The 20,734-nt window shown below is 33.7% G+C and overlaps 1 protein-coding gene across 9 annotated transcripts in view; it reads left to right on the top strand.

Moving 5' to 3' along the window:
* LOC127868913 (ubiquitin-conjugating enzyme E2 2-like) overlaps positions 1 to 1,374 on the top strand; it is a 31,920-nt gene extending 30,546 nt beyond the window's left edge. For all 9 annotated transcript variants that reach the window (XM_052411077.1, XM_052411072.1, XM_052411071.1 and 6 more), the window contains one exon: positions 132 to 1,374. In XM_052411077.1, the coding sequence (XP_052267037.1) occupies positions 132 to 280 (149 nt within the window). In that variant the 3' untranslated portion in view covers positions 281 to 1,374. The remainder of the gene's footprint in view (positions 1 to 131) is intronic.
* The last annotated feature ends 19,360 nt before the right edge of the window (positions 1,375 to 20,734 follow it).

Below are 20,734 nucleotides of genomic sequence, written 5' to 3'. Positions count from 1 at the left end.
CTGGAAATAAGCCTAACCATTTCAATCTAGCACATATTTGCATATGTTTTTAAATGTTTAGATGTATACAATATGCATATGAAAACTATTAATGTAACATTTCTGCAATTAGTGTTTCATTTTTATTCCAGTTTTGCTAGCGATTTGCTCCTTGCTGGCTTTACCGAACGCAGAGAATCCGGTTGTTCAAGAAATAGCAGATGTTTACTTGCATGATAAACCCACTTTTGATAAAATTGCAGTAGAAATGACACTCGAGCACGCAAAACCTGATTTCTAAAGGACTGTCTTGACCCGTGATGTTTGCTTATGTGGTTGTTTGGCTTAGATCCGTTTTTTATTTAGAATTAACTATTAGAATGATAAATGAATAACTGCACAAATGTTTCATGTGTTTATATTGTTGACATTATTAATGTTATTTTACATGTTGAGAAATATCCGTGCGCTTGCATTTGTGCACAACATTGACGGATTATTTTTGTTTCAATCAATCAATATTTTAACAAATGCATGCTTGTTGTTTGAATGAATTCTACATGGTTGGGATGGCTATTTAATTACGTCTACATAAGGAATGAAATGCCGTCTAGACATTTGCTTTTGGGCGATATGATATTCGAAGGTATGATTTTGTAAAACTGTTAAAATCAACGATGGAATTGAATAGCGAAAGTAGACTGGTGTTTGAGCATATGATGACGCAAAATATATAGAAACAAACGATTAGAATTATAATTCTATCATTATACTTGCAATGTTCTCGCTAAATTTCTTAAATAATTTCACCAAAGGCTTCAGATGTTTTATTGTTTTTGTTGTTTGATAAATGTTGATGTGAAATCTTAATGAATTGTTATTTGATGTTTTTTGCATATATGCTGCTTGTTAAATAAGAAGTTGTCTGTGCTAAAAGTTGCTGGTTTCTAGTCATTTCAATGGGAGTTTCACAAATATATGTGTTTTGGTCCTTGCATTTTCAAAATGGGAATCCGATAAAATATATTTGTTTGTATAACTGCATTTAGATGAAATTACATTTTTTTCCAACTGATTACTTATTTATTGTAAGCCGATATTACACACGTCTCTATCATCTTAAGTGATTTGATTAATAAACTTATATTGCATTTATAATCACATATTGTTTTTGTAAACATAAATACTACTAGTGGTTTCATACATTTTGCTATATATTGTTTTAAGTGATCGTGTCAATATAACATGAAATATCAGTATTGTTGTTGTGTAATAAACAAAAAAAGCTGTACACAATGCGTAATATCATATACCAAACTATATTGAACAACAGAAATACACATTACTTTTTTCATTATGCAATTCAAACAATAAAACTGTATGTTGTTCATGTAAGCATTGTCAAAATAATATTTCGTGTTATTAAAAATTATTGCACGTATCATCCCACATACAGCAGTCCCCATTTAGACGGTCATATTTCATAGATGTATTCTAAGCAAACATTGATCTGCCACTCAACGCATTCTTGATGGTCAGAAGTAAACCGTGTTGACAGCTTGTTGAGACTTTGCTGTTTGCGGGTCGTCAGAAGGTTATCAATTCGTACATTAATCTTCTATGCTGGCTACTGAGACAGTGTTTCAATGATGGAAATATGCGTGCAAATATCAGAATCTATTATCCCGCGAATCCACTTGGTGCTTTCTGCCCTCCCACGGCTGTGGTGGACGTTCAACATGTCAATGCGTGTTCTGCTTAGTCGATGAGACGTTTTACTTTTAGCTATCGAAGAATTGTGCAATAATAGAGATTAATTTAAGTGCATTATACTGTACATTCTGTTCACGGAGATCGTGTTGTATATGCAACTCGTAAAAATTGTTATTTAAATAACTGATGCATTTTATTTATATATAGCGCGCCGACAGAACTATGGTTACCTAGATGCGAGAATATATATTAAAACACCAATAAGGTATAGAAATAAGCTTTCATACTTAAATCAAGTGGCATAGATAAAAGGATCGATATCCGAAATAAATATTGTTATAATATCGTTCAACATATTGAACTACTCGCACGCACAAAGACTAGTTTACATATGGGGCAAAGTTTAAGCACAAAATATATATGCTTATATGTGTATTTGGTGGAAGCTTTATGTTCGCGAAATACTTTCAAAATAATTAAAAGTGTATCCCCGAATTAAATTTTCTCTTGTAAATTATCTATCCATTGAAAACATACTTAAAGATATATGAATCCTTTGAATGCAAGTCTTTTATGTATCCTTTTGCAACCATTATTTAAAGGAAGGCATCGCAATAAAAAATGTATAAATATTTCAACGTTTTTTCAACATGTACGCAAACTGTAAACTGTTTACAAATCAAGACAGTTCCAATGTAAAATAAATTAACAAGTCATCTTAACATTAAAGCAAACTGTTACCACATAGCCATTACCAATGCCAATATTAGCATTTGCAACGGGTTTAGGTTATGTTCTCATTACCAAAATAACTGTCCGTCTTTAAATATGGCGAATCGGCTGAACTAGGCTAATCAGCGCGATTTTATTCCAATATATCACGAAACATCAAACTTCATCAAGCATATGTCAAAACGAATATCATAAGCAGCCTACTCTGAATAATGGAAATCAAAACCATGGAGATATCGGAGATAATTTGTCAGGACAGACATATTTAATATTTCACTCGTCATTGAGACGTGCGCCGTGACTATCAATCCAATCATGCGCAGTGCATTATGGGAACTTTACCGTCTTACGGGAGACAGAATTGACAGCTTCTTCGCAGAAGTCGTACTTATATCGATCAATTGTTTGCCATCTTTAATCATCACACTATTAATTCAGGATTCTGTATTATTGTCTTTATAATAACGGTTAAAGGTCGCAATTGTGCAATATAAATGTTTCATGGGGGGTCTTGATTTCGATCCCCGTTTCAAAAAAATTGGGACTGGTTTTTGCTAGAAAACGCGCGATATAGCCCAAGGGTTTTATGCATCGAAATGAAGTTCGTATTTTATTAGGATAAGAAATTCGATCACGAAGTTATAGTGGATAGGATTAAATGGCTCATCATTAATACTCTTTCACTAAAACGTTTGAACCAATACTAGACTGCTCAGATATTTTACCAATCACTGACAAAAATAATATATCTTTTGTTAAGGTTATGCTATTATTTGTAACAAACAACTACAGCAAAACACCGCGCACAATTGTTTGCAATCGTTGCCAGATAATAAGGTGTGAACTTTTTACCAAACGCCTGTTTGAATAGAACAATGTAACACTTATTAACAAAACTTCTTTAAAAAATCGCATTCATTTTATTAAGGCCCGTTAAGTTTTGGCGAAACTTAGGAACACAAATGCACACATCACTTATGAAGAGGTACACCAACTACTAAATGGACATTATCAAACTTTTTGGCTTGAATACATTTATTTAGAAATAGATTTAGAACTTAATCTGTTAAATCAAAACTGCTATGCTGTTTTGATAAGGCATTACTAAAGGAATAATGAAACGTCCGAAACATAATGAGGACAGAATTTCATTTTACCATCAGCTTGTCTTTTATTTAGGGAAAGTGACCTCAACTCACTTAAAAAAATGGCTGGTAAAGGCCCCACAATGTTCGTTATTAGATTTTTCATCATCTTTTTAAATAATTGTATTCTTTCTTTGTCAATAAATGCAAGTGAAAGAAATCGTATTATTGTAACACATAATTTAACTTATAAAAATAATTCTAATCAGTTGCACCCATCGATGTAAATAAATCGATGCTCGTACTGTTCATCGCGCATGTTTGGTCTAGTTCGTAATCTTTTCCACTTATGCATAGTTAGTGCAAATGTAAAGTTCAATAACATTTCATAAGACAGAAAACACACTACCGTATTTTTCGGGGGTAAAAGAAGCGACTTTCTTCCGAAGCGTCTTATTTATGGACGACAAGAAAAAACTTAATATCCAAATGTTTGCAAAAAAAATGCGCGTGTGGTAATCATTAGCGGTAATTTGATTGCCTCTGAATAACCCCCATGTCGCTATCAATCAATCATTTAATTGGTTTATTGCAGTGTTATGGCTTTGTTAAATACCTACCACACTAATCCTTATGTGTACTCCTCCACGATAAAATCGTGGTCAGTTACTTATGATAGCAACCGGGTGTAATCCTGGAAATCGTGCTTTTCATGCATTATATTATAGAAATATTTTTCGACACGGAAAGCTCTTTAACAAAGTAAAATTTAGATCATTACAAATATATTACAAATATAAATGTTTTGTTGGATTCCTCCATTAAGAATACCAATTTGTAATCCGAAACACACTTCTGATTGTTTTATGTTAGCGCGCCGTTTACAAATTCTAGCGTCAAATAAACAGTCGGGATTGTTAGCAGATTTCAACGGAATATGCCTTCTTTTCCAAATGTCAACATCTATTTCACACCCATGCACATGACAGTGTTGTTGTCTTTTTAGACAGACAGACAGAATGTTTTATTGACGTAAACTTTACAGTTTTTTGTCATTTACAAAATAGTTACATGTATACAAAGCATTATGTCAACGTGATAACAAATAAGAATATTTAAATATCATATTGATCGCGTAAAGATCATATTCATACATACATGATTTTAATTAATAAGTTGTATATAATAAAGATTTGTTTTAAATACTAATAAGAAACAAAAAAAAAAAAAAACACAATAAAATAGTATTCGTGTTTCTCTAGATTAACATATACAGATGATGAAAACAATTATTTGTTATTAACTTTCATAGAAATATTGGAGGATGAAAACCATAAATATAGTTTAATTATTTAAACGTTATACAAGACAACTTGATACGAAAAAAATGAAGAAAAATTAGTTAGTTAATATTTTAACAAATTTGTTCAAGATAAGTAAAATTTGATCATGCGTTAAGGCTATAAGTGAAGTATTTGAAATATACTAAACTGTACAACATATATAATTTAAAAACAAATGGTAATTTTACAAAATTTGATTATTTTTTGTACATTTTACAAAATATGCAACAATAATATTTAAGTTGTGCTAGGCTAACATATTCAGATGATGAATAAGGTGAATGTACTAAGAACTTGTACAGAAGAATGTTGAGGATGAACATAGTACGACCATCAAACATTAAAAAGACGAGTTTATTTACCCAACTACTAGATGAAGGGAAATTTATTAGTTAATATTTGAATATCCAGGGTAAGTTAGCTGGGTGGGGCTGCATAATGGCTCTACATATGAACTTGCTCAGGTTCCTTACTTGTGTTTTGTTTGAAGTACCCATTAATTCAACAAATTTAAACATACTTGGTCTTTTATAATAGTAGGCTTTGATTAGTTCTGTTCTCAGTGAATTGAAGGCTGGGCATATCATGATAAAATGGTACTCGTCTTCAATATCTCTGACTTGACATTTTGCGCATACTCGCTGTGATCTCTCTATATTGTTATGTCTACCTGTTTCAATTGCTAGTTTGAGCGACGATAATCGTAATTTGGAAACACATATACGCAATTTGTTTGGCAAATAATCAAGATATGGTTCAAACTCAAAGGTGCATTTAAATAATTTATATGTCATTAATGAGTTGCTATTATTAATCGAATTGTACCAGGATTGCTTAAAAACGTCTAAAACAGTTGACTTAAATACAATATGGAAGGTATCGAGATTGACCGAAGAGGGATTGTCCCATACGTATGAAAATCCGTAGGTATCCAATAACTTCTTCACATTTAAAGCCCAATTGCCTTTACATAGTTTCATACTTTTGAAGCGTTCATACAATTTTGATATGATTATGTTATTTGAATGGATAAGTTTACACCAGTATTTTATTATACGAACATTTCTGTTAATGCAAAGTGGATACCTTCCTAGTTCCCCATATACTCCCATGCTGCTGCTAGATGCTTTGATACCTAGGAGCCTTTTACAAAACTTAAGATGTATACGTTCTATTTCGATAAACTTATCAAATCCCCATATCTCGCAACCATAATTTAAAGTCGCACCCACGAATGCGTCCAAAAGTTGAAAAGCAATACTAGGTTTGATATCAAGGTTTTTTAAATTAATCATTAAAACATTTAGGGCTTTAAGTCCTTTCCCAGAAAGAGATTCAGCGTTTAGTAAAAACGAACCCGTGTAATTAAAAACTGTTCCTAAGTAATTGAAGTCATCAACTATATCTAACTTTTCACATTTAAATGACCATTTTTCATTGTTAAAAGTCGGTCCTCTTTTTCTAAATACCATTACCTTAGTTTTGCTAATATTAACTTCTAGACCCCAAAGATCGCAATATTCGCTAAGGTTGTTAATACTTTGTTGGAGGTCAGTTACAGACTTGCCGAATATTACAATATCATCAGCAAAAAGCATAAGTATAAATATCAAGTCATCATATGAAAGTCCAGAATTGACGTCTTTTTCTAAAAATAGTTCAAGGTCATCTAAGAATAGAGAAAACAGCACCGGCGAGAGTACCTCTCCCTGTTTGAGTCCAATCGCACAATTAAAGAAATCCGAGTATGAATTACACTTTTTTACACAGCATTTAACTTGATGATACATGTCTTTGATGAGCGTTAGTAATTTACCGTTAATACCTGCGTTGTAAAGCTTATACCATAGTCCATTTAAATAGACCGAATCAAATGCACGTTTCATATCGATAAAACCAAGTTTATGCACACATAAAGTTTTTTATGTCATTGTGATGATTTTTCCTGTTTTTGTAGAAGTTATCCTCAATACCTTTGTTTACATACTACATTAGTGCAGTGTAACCTTAAAGGCACGCTTAGGCATTAGCCAATCATTGTATAGATAAAAGTCATGTGATCTGTTAATGCTTTGGTGCGAGTTGCATCGCAAAAGCTTACGCTTCAAAACACTTTTTGTATAACTTTGGATTTTATTACAAGGTAAAGCATTATGCTTTCATGCTAAGACTTCTTTAGTTATGAGTTATCCGTTTCATTTCATCGGCGGCGACCTGGCTCTACCGTGGATTTTACGATTATAATTCATGTGTACATGGTTTTCTGGGAGACAAAGAAAACCAGTTTCCTGACAATTTAGTGACGTCATCGCGTCATCAAACATGGCTGCGCCCAGTCCGCTAAAAGTACAGCTGTTCGGCCATTCGTTCGTGAGGCACCTTAAAGATTTCATCCGACATGACTCCACTCTACGTTTTAACTTGAATCTGCAAGGACACCCTCTAGTGCAATACTCTGGATTCTCCGGTGCTCGAGTCGAAACACTACACCATCGTTTAACCGAGATTTCTGACTTTGAACCGGAAATTGTTGTGCTGATTATTGGCACCAACGACATTTATGATTCGTCGTGTTCAATTCTTTCTGTGGCAAATAAAATTGAAGACCTGGTGAGAACACTTTTATTTGAATTGAATGTGCGTTATGTTGTGGTAATGCAATGTTTACATCGCTGCACTCCACAAGTCTCTTCAAAATACCCAGTTGACACGATATGGTTCAATAACAGGGTGGACAGTCTAAACTTGCTACTTTCTGAACGTTTGAGATCGGTGTTAGACAGCCGAGCTTGCCTATGGCGTTTAAAAGGGTTTTGGACAATTTCCTCCAAAGAAAGAAACTTCGCAAAAGATGGATGCCACCTATCCAGCCAGGGACAACGCCAGCTGTACAGAAACATCAGAGCAGCAGTGGTCGCCGCCACGAAACGCATCCTCAGCAGCTGAGCTCAGACCTTAGATATGTATTACTAAGATATGTATTACTATTCAATGTTTGATGAGCTACAGCTAGCTCTCTGTGAGATTGAGTAACAGACTCATAAATGACTTCGTTGGCAGCATCATACAACATGCACACTAGCAATTAGCTAGTCATTCTATTTTCATGCTAATTATTATTTAATCTAGTCGTGATTTATTAAAATCCGCCTACACTAGGTTTTATGTATGCGTGATTTAGCTACCAACACCACGCTTATTATTATTTATAAAATAACGGCATGATTTTTTTGTTGGTTGTTTACTCCATGCCATACTAGTTTCAATCGGATCTATATGACTTGCATATCATGAACAATACATAAAACCAAGTTTATGCACACATAAAGTTTTTTATGTCATTGTGATGATTTTTCCTGTTTTTGTAGAAGTTATCCTCAATACCTTTGTTTACATACTACATTAGTGCAGTGTAACCTTAAAGGCACGCTTAGGCATTAGCCAATCATTGTATAGATAAAAGTCATGTGATCTGTTAATGCTTTGGTGCGAGTTGCATCGCAAAAGCTTACGCTTCAAAACCACCACCTCCCCTACCTCCGCCATATTTAATTATAGGTTTTTATCACCCAGTGTTCTCATTTCATTAGTGCCATGTATTTTCTATCGGCGTTTTTCTATCGCCCATTATGGCATTCTGTACATAACTTGTATGTTTATATGTACTATTATGTTTTGTTTTGTATGAATGTACATATTTTATACACTGTTCTTTATATGTATTACATTCATTGTTTTAGGGCATCAAGTTTTTGAATGCCCTCACTTTTATGGCATTTGCAATAAATGCCCTTTTTTCAATCTCAATACGGTGTTGGTTGTTTACTCCATGCCATACTAGTTTCAATCGGATCTATATGACTTGCATATCATGAACAATACATAAAACAACAGTACAAACGTCCGTTAGAATTCACGACATTTTGAATAATAGCATTAAGTACAAAAATAGCGTCAGTAGTCGAGCGGCCCTTTCGGAAGCCGAATTGAGCGTCACTTAAAATGTTATTATTTTCAATCCAGTTATTTAAACGACTGTTTAGAATGCTCGTAAAAAGTTTGGACATGCAGCTTACCAGAGTTATCCCCCTATAATTACGTACATCGTCATGGTCATTCTTTTTAAAAACAGGCACAATAAACCCCTTTGACCATTCTGGAGGAAAATGACCTGAATTCAGTATAGCATTAAATATCTTTAATAGATGTGGTGATAATATATCTAAACTTTCGATGAAATATTCGTTTAACAAATAGTCACAGCCACACGATTTATTACGTTTAAGCCGATTAACTGCCTTATCGATTTCGTCAGTGGTAATTTGACCATCTAATTCTTCAAATCTGCCGTTATTAATGTTAAAATTATAAGAACTGCAAAATTGTTCTGCTTGGATATGATCTACGTGTTTTAAATCGTTCTGGAGAGAGTAAAAATAATTATAAAAATCATCAATGGACAAAGAATCACTTATGCTAGTTTTATTTTTACTAAAAAGCTTCCAAAAATCTCTAGGCTTTGAGTGTCTAAGACTAACGATTTCTTTTAATTTTTTGCTTTTATGTTGCTGACGTTTCGATTTAACAGTACGTTTGTACAATGATTTGTTATTTATCATAAGCGCTCTATCGATATCTGATCTGCTTTTATTGTATTCCATTAGAGCTTTGAAATATGCAGATTTTGCTAGACGGCAGTCGTTATCGAACCACTCTGCTTTCTTAAAGAATGTATTTTTAGAGTAAGATTTCTCACTTTTTAAAGTCTTAGAAAATAAAGCCTCACCAGCTTCGCTTAATATTTTCGAAAATCTGTCCACGCAATAATCAATACTGTCAACGTTATTACAATCAAGATCATCGCTAATACTGTTAAATACATGTGCATTTGCGATTAATTTTTGTCGAAATTCGTCTCGATACTGATCTAACCAGATAAGACGTGCTGTAGTCGATTCATTATTACCTCTCGATATTAAAGTATTACACATGATATTGAATGCCAACGGGCAATGATCTGACCATTCTGAGTGAGATTCAACATTAAAATATTCTATAAGCTTAAAATTTTCTTCGCGTAGTAACAAGTAATCAATAACACTTGAACCACGTGAATTCATGAACGTAAAAGCGCCGAAACTATCATGGCTAAGTCTACCGTTAGCTATTCTCAATGAGAGCGATTTGCACATGTCAAGTAGCTTCGTACCAAAACAGTTACTTTGCGAATCCATTGAATTTCGTGGAAGTTGAGAATCACTTATGTAAGATTGGTCATTTAACAGATTAACTGAGCGATCACATACAATAAAGTCTCGCTTATTTCCTACTCGAGCGTTCAAATCACCAGCTAAAAAAACTTTACCATTTGTTTGAAAATGATTAATTTCATTTTGTAAGATATCAAATAAATTAACATTCAAAATATTATACATAGGGGAATTCTCAGGCCAGATATAAACACTAGCAAGAAAAAAGTATTCCGTTAGATTAAAATAAAGCTTATCTAGTTTAAGCCACACAATTGCATCCTGATGATTTTTAACAATAGAAATTCCCTTCGCAATAGATTGCTTAATATAAATTGCAGTTCCGCCACTAGAGCGTTTTGATTTTTTGTTCTGAATTTTTCTGTTAAAAAAGTAACATTTATAGCCATCAATGTCATAACAAGCTCAGTTATTAGCCCATGTTTCATAGAACAAAATAATATCAAATTTACGAATGTAGTTTAAGAAGTCTTCATCGTTAATTTTTACATTTGAAAGTCCTTGAACGTTCCAAGAGAGAACTTTTATTTCAGCCTCCGGAAGTCCCTACTTTCTGCTACCGCTGCTGTTGTTGCTTATGGAACTGTCAGGACGCACCGGAACACCATCTATGTACAGTTTGTCGTAGCTTAACCATGCCTTTTTGCCATCAGCACGTGCTTTCCGGAAGGCCGGCATCAAGCTTCTGCGCCGGTCGGCAACGTCCTTTGGAAATTGCTCACTGACGTAGAACTTGGTTCCTTTAAGGTTCCAACTCGATTTCCGCACGCTTTCTCTGTCCTTGAACAGTGAGAATTTTGCCACTATTGGACGAGGATGTGGTTGGTTACCGCTTTGCCTAACACCAATACGATGTACTCTCTCAAGATTAATACACTTGACATCGTCCTGGGGTATTTTCAGATTTTCTACTATGAAAGAGCGCAGTAGACGCTCGGTATCGTCAGGCTTTTCGGACGAGCTTTCATTGATGCCGGAGAAAATTAAATTGTTCCTCATTGACTGCGCTTGCATGTAATTTAAGGTCTCTGATAATTCGGACTTTTCTTGCTGCAGTTTTGAAATGGCGCTCTGTGACTCTGCCAAAGCGAACTCAAGCGACGAAACATTTTCCGCAATCTTGTTAAGCTTTTCGCTCTGAATCTTGTTATTTTCTTGAACAACATTCCACAGCTTGCAAAGTTCAGATTCTATGCCGTTTACTTTTGTTTCAAGTTTATTTAGAGTTTCCAACTGTGTAGTAATACTTGAAAATTTATTGTTCATAGCCTGATTCATAGATCTCAGGAAACTCATATTCTCTGAGTTGAGGGGTTGACTGACCTGTGATAGGATGCTTCCCTCAGCTCCATTTCCGGTCTCCCGTTCACTTGGTACGAACACTGAGTTATCCATCCCGGAGTCACTGAATAGTACGGAATGAGCACCGTGGATAGCGTCACTAACACTTAAATTAGCGTTGCACGTTTAACTCAACACACCGATTGTTAAATCATTTGTTTCCCCAGAACTGCACTTATTTTTTGCAACTTTGTTTTGTCCCTTACTACCACTGGATTTATTACTACCGTTACTGCTGTTTTTACGTTTGCGTGTTTTTCCCATGGACGGTTCATACAGATAAGCTGATAATTGAAATATAATGTTCTCATTCAATAGGTGTAACGATATTTCGCTGTTTTTTCGTGCTCACCTCTACAATTGTCACATTTTAGACAACGATGATAAAAGGAAACCGTGCTCGCACCTAGTTGTAGGCTCCCGCACCTGGATTAATGATAATTTCGTGTTGCTTATGCTTTTCTCAGTTTGTAGCCACGACGAACCCATAATTGATTTTAATAATTGCATCATATATGTCTACATGTCGAATTTTAAATTGTAAATTTGTCGGCATTTTGTTTCATTTCAGACTCCATGCAGTTCTCAGATCATAATCTCTGTGATTTAATACTCTTACTTGTCTCTAACTTGTTAGTTTCTGACCACGCGTGCTACTGAAAAATATCCATCGGGATTGTGTTTTATGGCCCTAACAAGCACACAGTGGCTTCGACCCGTGGTTTAATACTTAAATGTAAGATAAGCACGTGAACTATTAAATATTCTGTTGGTCAGTACAAACGTTCTACCGAAAACCGCAAACCGCGTCTTTGTTTTATTGCTCAATTAAGCCATGAACATCCAATATCATGTATATTACGACACACAAACTTTAAATAAGCACGTGTCGTCTGTCAAAAGAATGTTTTTTTATAGATCAGTCAGCATATCGAAGTTGCTCACACAGTGAATTCCCGTATATGATCTCGGAAACGAGACATACTTCAAACATTTTAAATAACGATATTTATTGTCAAAATAATTTCTAAAAACAAATGAGAACCATCCAACATACACCATACACAGACGACACAAATTATAAAAAAATTTGACAATTTAAATACAAACAAATGTTTAAATACAGAAAAAAACTTGTACATGTTATGATATCTAATATAAATCAATTTGTTTATTGGTCGTTGCAAAATAATATGAATTTTACACGATGATTTTTTTGTGTGCAATCAGTATACAGTACAATAAAAATGCAGAAATTGTTCAATAATGAACGAACTAAAAGAGTGTAACGATAACGATACAGCGTGTTTAATTTTTATTTTATTCGAAGGAATGTCAATGGCAAATAATTCGCGAGATACCTCACGAGAAAAAATGGAAAAAGTTTGTGTTTATGAATTTGAGCATTGTTTCGTCAATATTTACCAGAACTTTATGTTAAAATTGGAAATCTGACATATACGGAATTATCATTGTTTTGGCAGATGACATCCGATGGTAATTGTATGAAGTATGCAGAGAAGCTGACGAAATGTTAACACAATCGCGCAGAAGTAAATATACAAGCGTATTGTATGTATCTGTTTCTAATTTTCGTGATATAAATATTTATTCAACCTTTGCTATAGTAAACAATAACTATTTGTAAATATTTTTACTCGGGTAATCGCCGAGTGTAAAGACGCGGCGTGATTCTGCGGATCGATGCCGAGGCAGAAACAGACGCAGCTGTTTTTATTTGTAGAAAACAGTCTGTGTTTGGAAACATGGCTAACACGACCGATTTTAGTGCACCAAATCTTCTTCAGTTTTTTGTAATTCGGAAACTGGATTTTTTTTATCACATTATCTTTTTCAGAACGTGATTTACAGCCAAAGGCCGCACAGATAACCATTTACCCTATTACTGTGAAAACAATTTCACGAAAATATCAATAAAAACAGAAAAATTAAACCCGAATTCTGAACAATCGCTAATCTTTTAAGCGGAGGCGAAAATGCTTGTTCAGCTGTGACGTCACAAAACAGGGTAGAACAGGGGAGATAAGCGAATCAACGCTTTGCGAGTTACGATCATAAAAGTCAACAAAATCATCTTTTACATGTTAAACACAACACGCTAACGTTATTTTTCCGATTATGTAATCATATTTCAATGTAAATAGCGTTCAAAATATTGACTTTGGATTTTCTTTGAAATTGACCTTTAACTTCTTAAGTGATTTAATTTCATCGAATCATACAATACCAATAAACGTTTAAATGTTGTTAGGTGACATATTTCCAAACACATTGATGAAACCAATCTATCCATAAGGTAAACGATTACATGTGCAGACAACTTCAAATAAATCAGCGAAACAATGATGATCTGTTCACAATAAGAAGCCAAATAAAAATTTGATTTGTACAACTTGCTCCTTCATAGCAACGATTCTTGGTTCCAATATTATATATACGCCAAGCGTAAAATTTATGTACATAAATAACCTTTAACCAAAGGCGGTATTCCTTCGAAAATCAACCCTATATACGTGTTTAAATAATAAACGTATGCAAATTACAAATTGCTTCTCATAAATTGAATGTTCTGAGTATACCATCACATTTAAGCTCAAGTGGCGCCTATAATACTATGTTACCCAGCGACAGAGTATTGAATTATTATGAAGAACAAGGCATCTTTAAGTGCTTTTCTTCTAAAATGCATCAACTGTCTAAACATAATCATACGTTATTAAGCCACGGAGTATGAGAATGATTCACGTATTAGACCACTAAGAAACTAATTTCTTTTCGAAATATTTGTCACACAATATATTGTTCAATTGGTTTGTTTTGCGGAAAGGGTGAGATTGAATTATCGGAGGGTACTCATGGGACAGAGGCGTAATACGTTTTTAGTAAGATGATGACCTGGATCGCTTTATCAAAATCTGAATCATTTGTCAAAATGTCAGACAAGAGATCAAAGACATGAATTATTTTCCCTTATTCATTTAAGTTTTTATAGCCTTTGATCTCTGGGTCTGACAATCAAGAGGGAATTGAGCCATATGACAAATTGTAAAGATGCGCGTCCAAATACTTTTAAAACAAATTCTTATTAACAATGCCACTGACATCGCTTTATCAATTTTGGTGCATTAAATTCAAAACTTATTATACAGCTATACATAATCTGACTCAAATAGTAAGGTATTACCACTATAAAATACATGGCGCATTATAGGAATTTTGTATGTAAAACCGTATAAAACAGCTGGAAAAACAGGAAATTTGAATTACGTCATTGATGTACACAAACATAAGACAACATGACACACACATAAAATAAAAATCTATGATATTTTTAATGTTCGGAATGTATACATCATCACTGACGACAGGAATGATTCGATTTACAATGTGAATCTAAATTGAGTTTTATACAGATTCGCTCATACGGCACAAAGACACTATTTTGTTTTACGGATCATTTCGACTAAGATGACTCGCCAGTCACGTAAATATCGAATATAATATATATTTTGTATAAACAACTGGTAGCAAGATGCGTTGCAGATAATTGGTCATTAACCTCATTTTAACTAACTCTTTTGACCTGTTAATTTTTCAACTCAATTCGTAATATCACTTTAATAAAATAATATGCAATCTAATTGATTTGTATCTTATACTAGTTTACTTGTTTGAACATTACGAAATGATCCGTGAAACAAAATAAGTGTCTTTGTGTCGTATGAACGAATCAGCATAAAACTCAATTAAGATTCACATTGTAAATCGAATCATTCCTGTCGTCAGTTGTCGAAACGAAAGTACGGTTGATATTTAAAAGCATTATATTTCTCTTTCCGGGATATTTTTTCAATATGTTGATGCTGCATTAACGAATATACGTGTATATGAAGTGAACACACCAAAAATAAACAACGGTTGCGATAGACACCTATAAACTGTTAGATGCACATAATATCACTTAAACATTAGTTCATTTTTGTTGTTGCAGAATTTATATATGTCGTGCATTAATTTATGATCTTAACTTGTTATATCTAATTTAAATCTAAATTAGCATAAATTATATTGTTTCACATGTGTTTCATTAAATTAAACGCTTGCATTTATTCGGCTCTACTGCCGTTTGCATATTTTTGCTACTGACGTTTGCCATTCCTAAACGTACTACTGACGTTTGCCATATTTGTTATCACTCTTTAAGCCTTTATATAATATCTGGTATATATTTTTGTTTGTTTATGCATAGACATATGTAATATATGTTCGTCCGGTAAAGCATAGACAGTTCTGTGATCGTTAATTTTCGAGAACACTGACTCTTTGTAATTTTACTACTGACGTTTGCTTCTTAAATGGAAATTTGCGCCGAAGTGTTCTCGAAAACCAGAGCAACACACAAAACGCGTGATATACCGATCGAAAGCTATATGCATGCCATATTGCCTGCACTAGGTCGTAAGAAAGTCAGAGGATGATCAGCAAAGATATTGGAAAAAAACCTACCTTGCGCGGCTGTTTGTTGTCATAAAATGACTACTGACGTTGACATTTGTGGTCACGTGACAGTTTTTGTTCATTCACAGTGATCATTAATGCGTTTGGTTACTTATGATTTGTTTTTTTTTTATCGTAAGACGGTTTATAATAAATATAATATCTCACGGTTGTGGTGTTCCCATCGGGTTGTATCGCACTCGTTGATTGCGCAAAATTACATTTTAATTGACCTGCGAGCTCGTCATAACATAAAAAGAAAGTAACACCCTTGCTTTATCACCACTATAATACGACACAATACTCACCTCCATTTGTTATCATAATGAGTCCGACGTAATAAAGTCCAAGAAGGAATAACGCTTTGTATAAACCCACATAATAATCATACTCTCCTGTATTCAAGTTATTCTGTATACTATGCGTATTTAATATGGGTTTTTACGTTGAAAATCGAATTGATTACATTTATATCGAGTCTATTTTTGTAGAATGTACTTTCACTTCCACGTATAATCGAGCAACATAAATAATATCGTACAACGTAATTCGAAAATTAGGTTTGCAAAACAACTTAAGGACTGTCAGACGTTGTATCGGGGAAACACTTTGAACAAACGTGGTATTATGGATACATTGAGAACAAAGTACGACATAATTGTTTCTGTGTGTTGACTCCGTTGAATGGAATTCTTGACTTGCGTCCGGCTGATACTATTAAAGAAGAATACACAATGGCATTCTTGTTGAAGTACGTCGTAGCATTACAAAAAGAAATATCTCCAAAGGTGGATTGGAAAAGGGTGGAATTAGTAAATGCATTGCCATAAATGACGCCCGAATACTAATGTGACGAGAAGTTGCAAATTGCATTTACGGCGATCAGATTAACATAGGAAATACAGAAAACAAAAACCTACAATGAATTGTTTTTATCAATTATTTAAAACGGAAGATTCAAATTGAAAAAGAAATAGCCCTAAACAATGATACACTTCATATATTTGAACAAAATGGAAACACATTAAAATTTCATCAACAAGTCCAGTATTCTTTCTACGCACTTTATGCAACTCATCCTTATTCATAATTATTATGTTGTTTTTCTTTCTTAAAAATCTCAAGCGACCAAAGAAAACAATGCATATTAACCTTTTTTTAATCAAAATGAAACCAAATTGTCACATAGACCAAAGTAGTTCAAATTGTATATACTGAAAACGGATAATCTGATGATATAAAATCCTCTCATTAAAAATACTTATAAATATGTTACTTTTTTGTTTCCATACATATCTTTTTCTGAATAACTTATTCCATGAAATAAATTCTGAATTAGATAACAATAATGAATGCTTATCACAATCTTTAAATCGTCACAAATTGAGTTATCAATGAAATAATAATAGCAAATTGCTGTTTAGTTTCAAACAAAGAGTTGTGAAAAGGATATATGAGATTATTTTTATGTAGAGCCAAATGTTCTAACAACAAGTAATACGATGTTACTGTTTGATTTAGTATGTTACTTGTCATTAGTTATTTTTGAGTGTGTGTTTACATAAAAAATACATTCCTTTTTGGATGGGCTTCGCTCTATAACTTGTGGTTTTGAAGTCTGGTCTCTGGCTTGAATCCTTGTTCCCGCAACCTCGTTTGACGTCAATGAACGACGTTGCAGTGGTAAGAAAGACGGCAAGGTGTTGCCGACACTTGACGTCAATCCGACCTGCCGTGACTGATGTCATGATACCTGCAGTGATATCAGAGCAATTTACATATTGTATCAATCAACAAGGCTTTTTCGCGTGTTTTGCATATTAGTTTTATTATATTTACGGTATACATGTTATTGATACCATACATTACGCTACACAGTTTTTATATTTTAAATAGTGATTTATTTTATTATGTTCTATTTTTTCATCTGACTGAGAAAAGTGTATATGTAAGTTGATAGTATAAACTTTCAACATTACAAAGTACATCTAGGCGATAATTCTGAATCGATATTTCTGAATCCATCATCTTCATGTGTCGAGGGCTTCTCACGATTCGGAGTAATTCGGTCTCTTTCCAAAGTTGGTCTGAGAAATAGCACTTGATTGCCATAAATTGATAAATTTTGAAAAAATACAGACATTAAATACCGTTAATGTAAAGTATATGTTTATTATAATGTCACCATCTTTATTTACGGTCAGGAAGTTTTCACAAAAGTTGAAAATGCTGGTAATTCAATTTATGTGGACGGGCGGGCGGCCTGTCGAGCCGGCGGCGTGAATAAGAGGGTTTTCTGTGAATACCTTAAGTTTGATTTGACCAAACATGATGAAACTTTGGATAAATCAATCATATATGTCAACATTGCTTAGGGTTGTATTTATGGAATTTCGGATCAAGGTCAAGACCACTTGCTAAAAGCATAAACACAGTATTTGCTCAGTTGCTTGAGTTTGGATCGAGAAATTGCATATTGTGTGTGTATGTATCTTGAAAAAGATTTAGCTTGGGAATGCATTTGGGGTCACGTTAATTGCTACTGAAAATAGAAAAAATCAGCAAACAGGTAAGGTCCGGTCAATAACTTCAGTTTGAGTTGACCTAAATGAACATATAGCAAGCTTATACGGAGACCTAGCTGGGGATTGAATTTGGAGTTTTCGGGTATAGGTCAAGGTCACTGTTTAATATATATATATTGTTCTCGTCTCATAACTTTTGTTTGATTGGATGTATTTCATTGAAATAGTGTGTTTATGTTGCTTAAATGCTTTGCTAGCACAGGAGTTCGTTCGGGACCAGTTGGATTGAGGTAAAGGTCACTTGATAAATGATCTATGCTAAATAACTTTAGTATTGTTCGAAACAGTATGTTGAATTGTTTTGTGAAAGAATCGTTAATGTATACCTCGCTTTGAATTCCAGTTGGTACCAGTTAATATGTTAAATCAAGATGACTGTTTATAAACATAAACAAAAAGTCCCACACTGTAGGTGGGTGTTAACGTATTGCTGTGAAATTCAGTGGTTTGGTAGCTTAAATGAGACCTACCTTGTGATTGAAGTATATTTGATAATACATTAATAACTGGGCCCTGAGAGTTTGAAGATAGGCAATGCTCAGAAAATAGAATCATGTATACGTTATACCATACCATGACAATGAAATAAAGAACGACCATTTATGAGGCCAAAATATAACCATTGGAACGAATTTCACTGTAGTGTTAAATAAGCCTTAGTATGTTCGATATATTACGTATCACAATAGGAGTGTGCTTAATAACTATAGCATAGATAGGAGAAAATCTGCAAGTATGAAGTTTATATCCGACAATTTTATGACTTACATACTCAAGAAGTATTTACAAATATTTAACACTTAACGATCAAAAAGCGCACTGTTTGGTCGTTATGGTAGATGTTATGTCGTAAATGAATATTAATATATGTTTTCTTCAATACGGCCACACTCGAACATGTTAGTTAAACATTCATCAATCTGCTATCTGTTCATGCAATATCTGATTAAGTGACTCCTTCCACAGCACAACGTCCGCTTCACTGCTCCGTCCATTATTTATGGTTTCACGCTAGAAACATCTAATAATAAGTTTGATAAGACGAGCCGATATGAAAGACACTCTGTGATTTTGTATTGGACATACATTATCATTAGCGGTCGAATGTAACAGCGGAGCGTGCGCCATACGGCCTGTTGGAGTACTCTCAACCTGTAACATGCGATGACAATTTGTTTACAGATTGGTATCAATTCCAACTCTCCGTTAGAGTTTGTTGAACAAAATAACTCTTAGATAACGTGTTAGCTTCTACTTCACAATTACAAAGGCATATGGTACTATATGACAATATTAGAAATATCCATAAAAGAGACATGCCATTTGAAAGCACCACACAGTTTGATAATCTTGTTACAAGCAAAGTATCGGATATGAAAACATAATTTAGACGTTAAACTGAGAGAATACAATAACTACAAAGATATTTACAGGTTTCTTCGTTTGTACCGACAATAATATGCCTGCTTTTGTTTTAATATATAAAATATGTTCATAGCTACATTAAAAGTGCATATTGTTGTCTTAAAATTGTACAGAATAATTAATGCAGTTAGGAATAACAAGTGTAATATTGTCCGTTAGTTATTCATTTTCTTCTGTCACACAGACAGGAAAATGACATTCGCTGGGAAGTTTTGAACAAGCATATAAGATTTATAGGCAATATAACGAATATAAGTGCAAACCAGATATTATATAACTTGTACGTTCACAAAATTACAAGAAACGTTACTTATTGTATTACGTCGAACAGCGTTCTTTCAGACAAAGAGAAATATTAACATGTTGCTGTTTTGTTGATGAAAAAAAAACAACCCAAAACAATAACATTCGTAAAGGTGTTTGTAACTTATATTCCGAGCTTTGTCAATGGCTTTATTTCAATGATTGGATGTTTGCAGACAGTTATATTTAAATTTGTAAGAAATATTAACCAATCAGCGCGCTTGGACTAAATTTAGCAAGATGGTAAACAATTTAAAAGCAGATGCATTTTCTTGTGATTTTCCAAAGCGCACTTGATACTGTTTGTGAGTCTTGATGAATTCAGATCAATCCTTTAACACACGCAAGAGAAGAGTTTTATCTGTTCGTGGCAAACCCGGATAATGTTAAAGGCAAATTTTTTTTCATACACACTTATTGCTCATAAGGTAATATTTCTG

Source organism: Dreissena polymorpha, chromosome 2 (assembly GCF_020536995.1).
Source record: "Dreissena polymorpha isolate Duluth1 chromosome 2, UMN_Dpol_1.0, whole genome shotgun sequence".
NCBI lineage: Eukaryota > Metazoa > Mollusca > Bivalvia > Myida > Dreissenidae > Dreissena > Dreissena polymorpha.
Note: the sequence above shows the minus strand (reverse complement) of the source record. Positions and strands in the feature narration are given on the sequence as shown.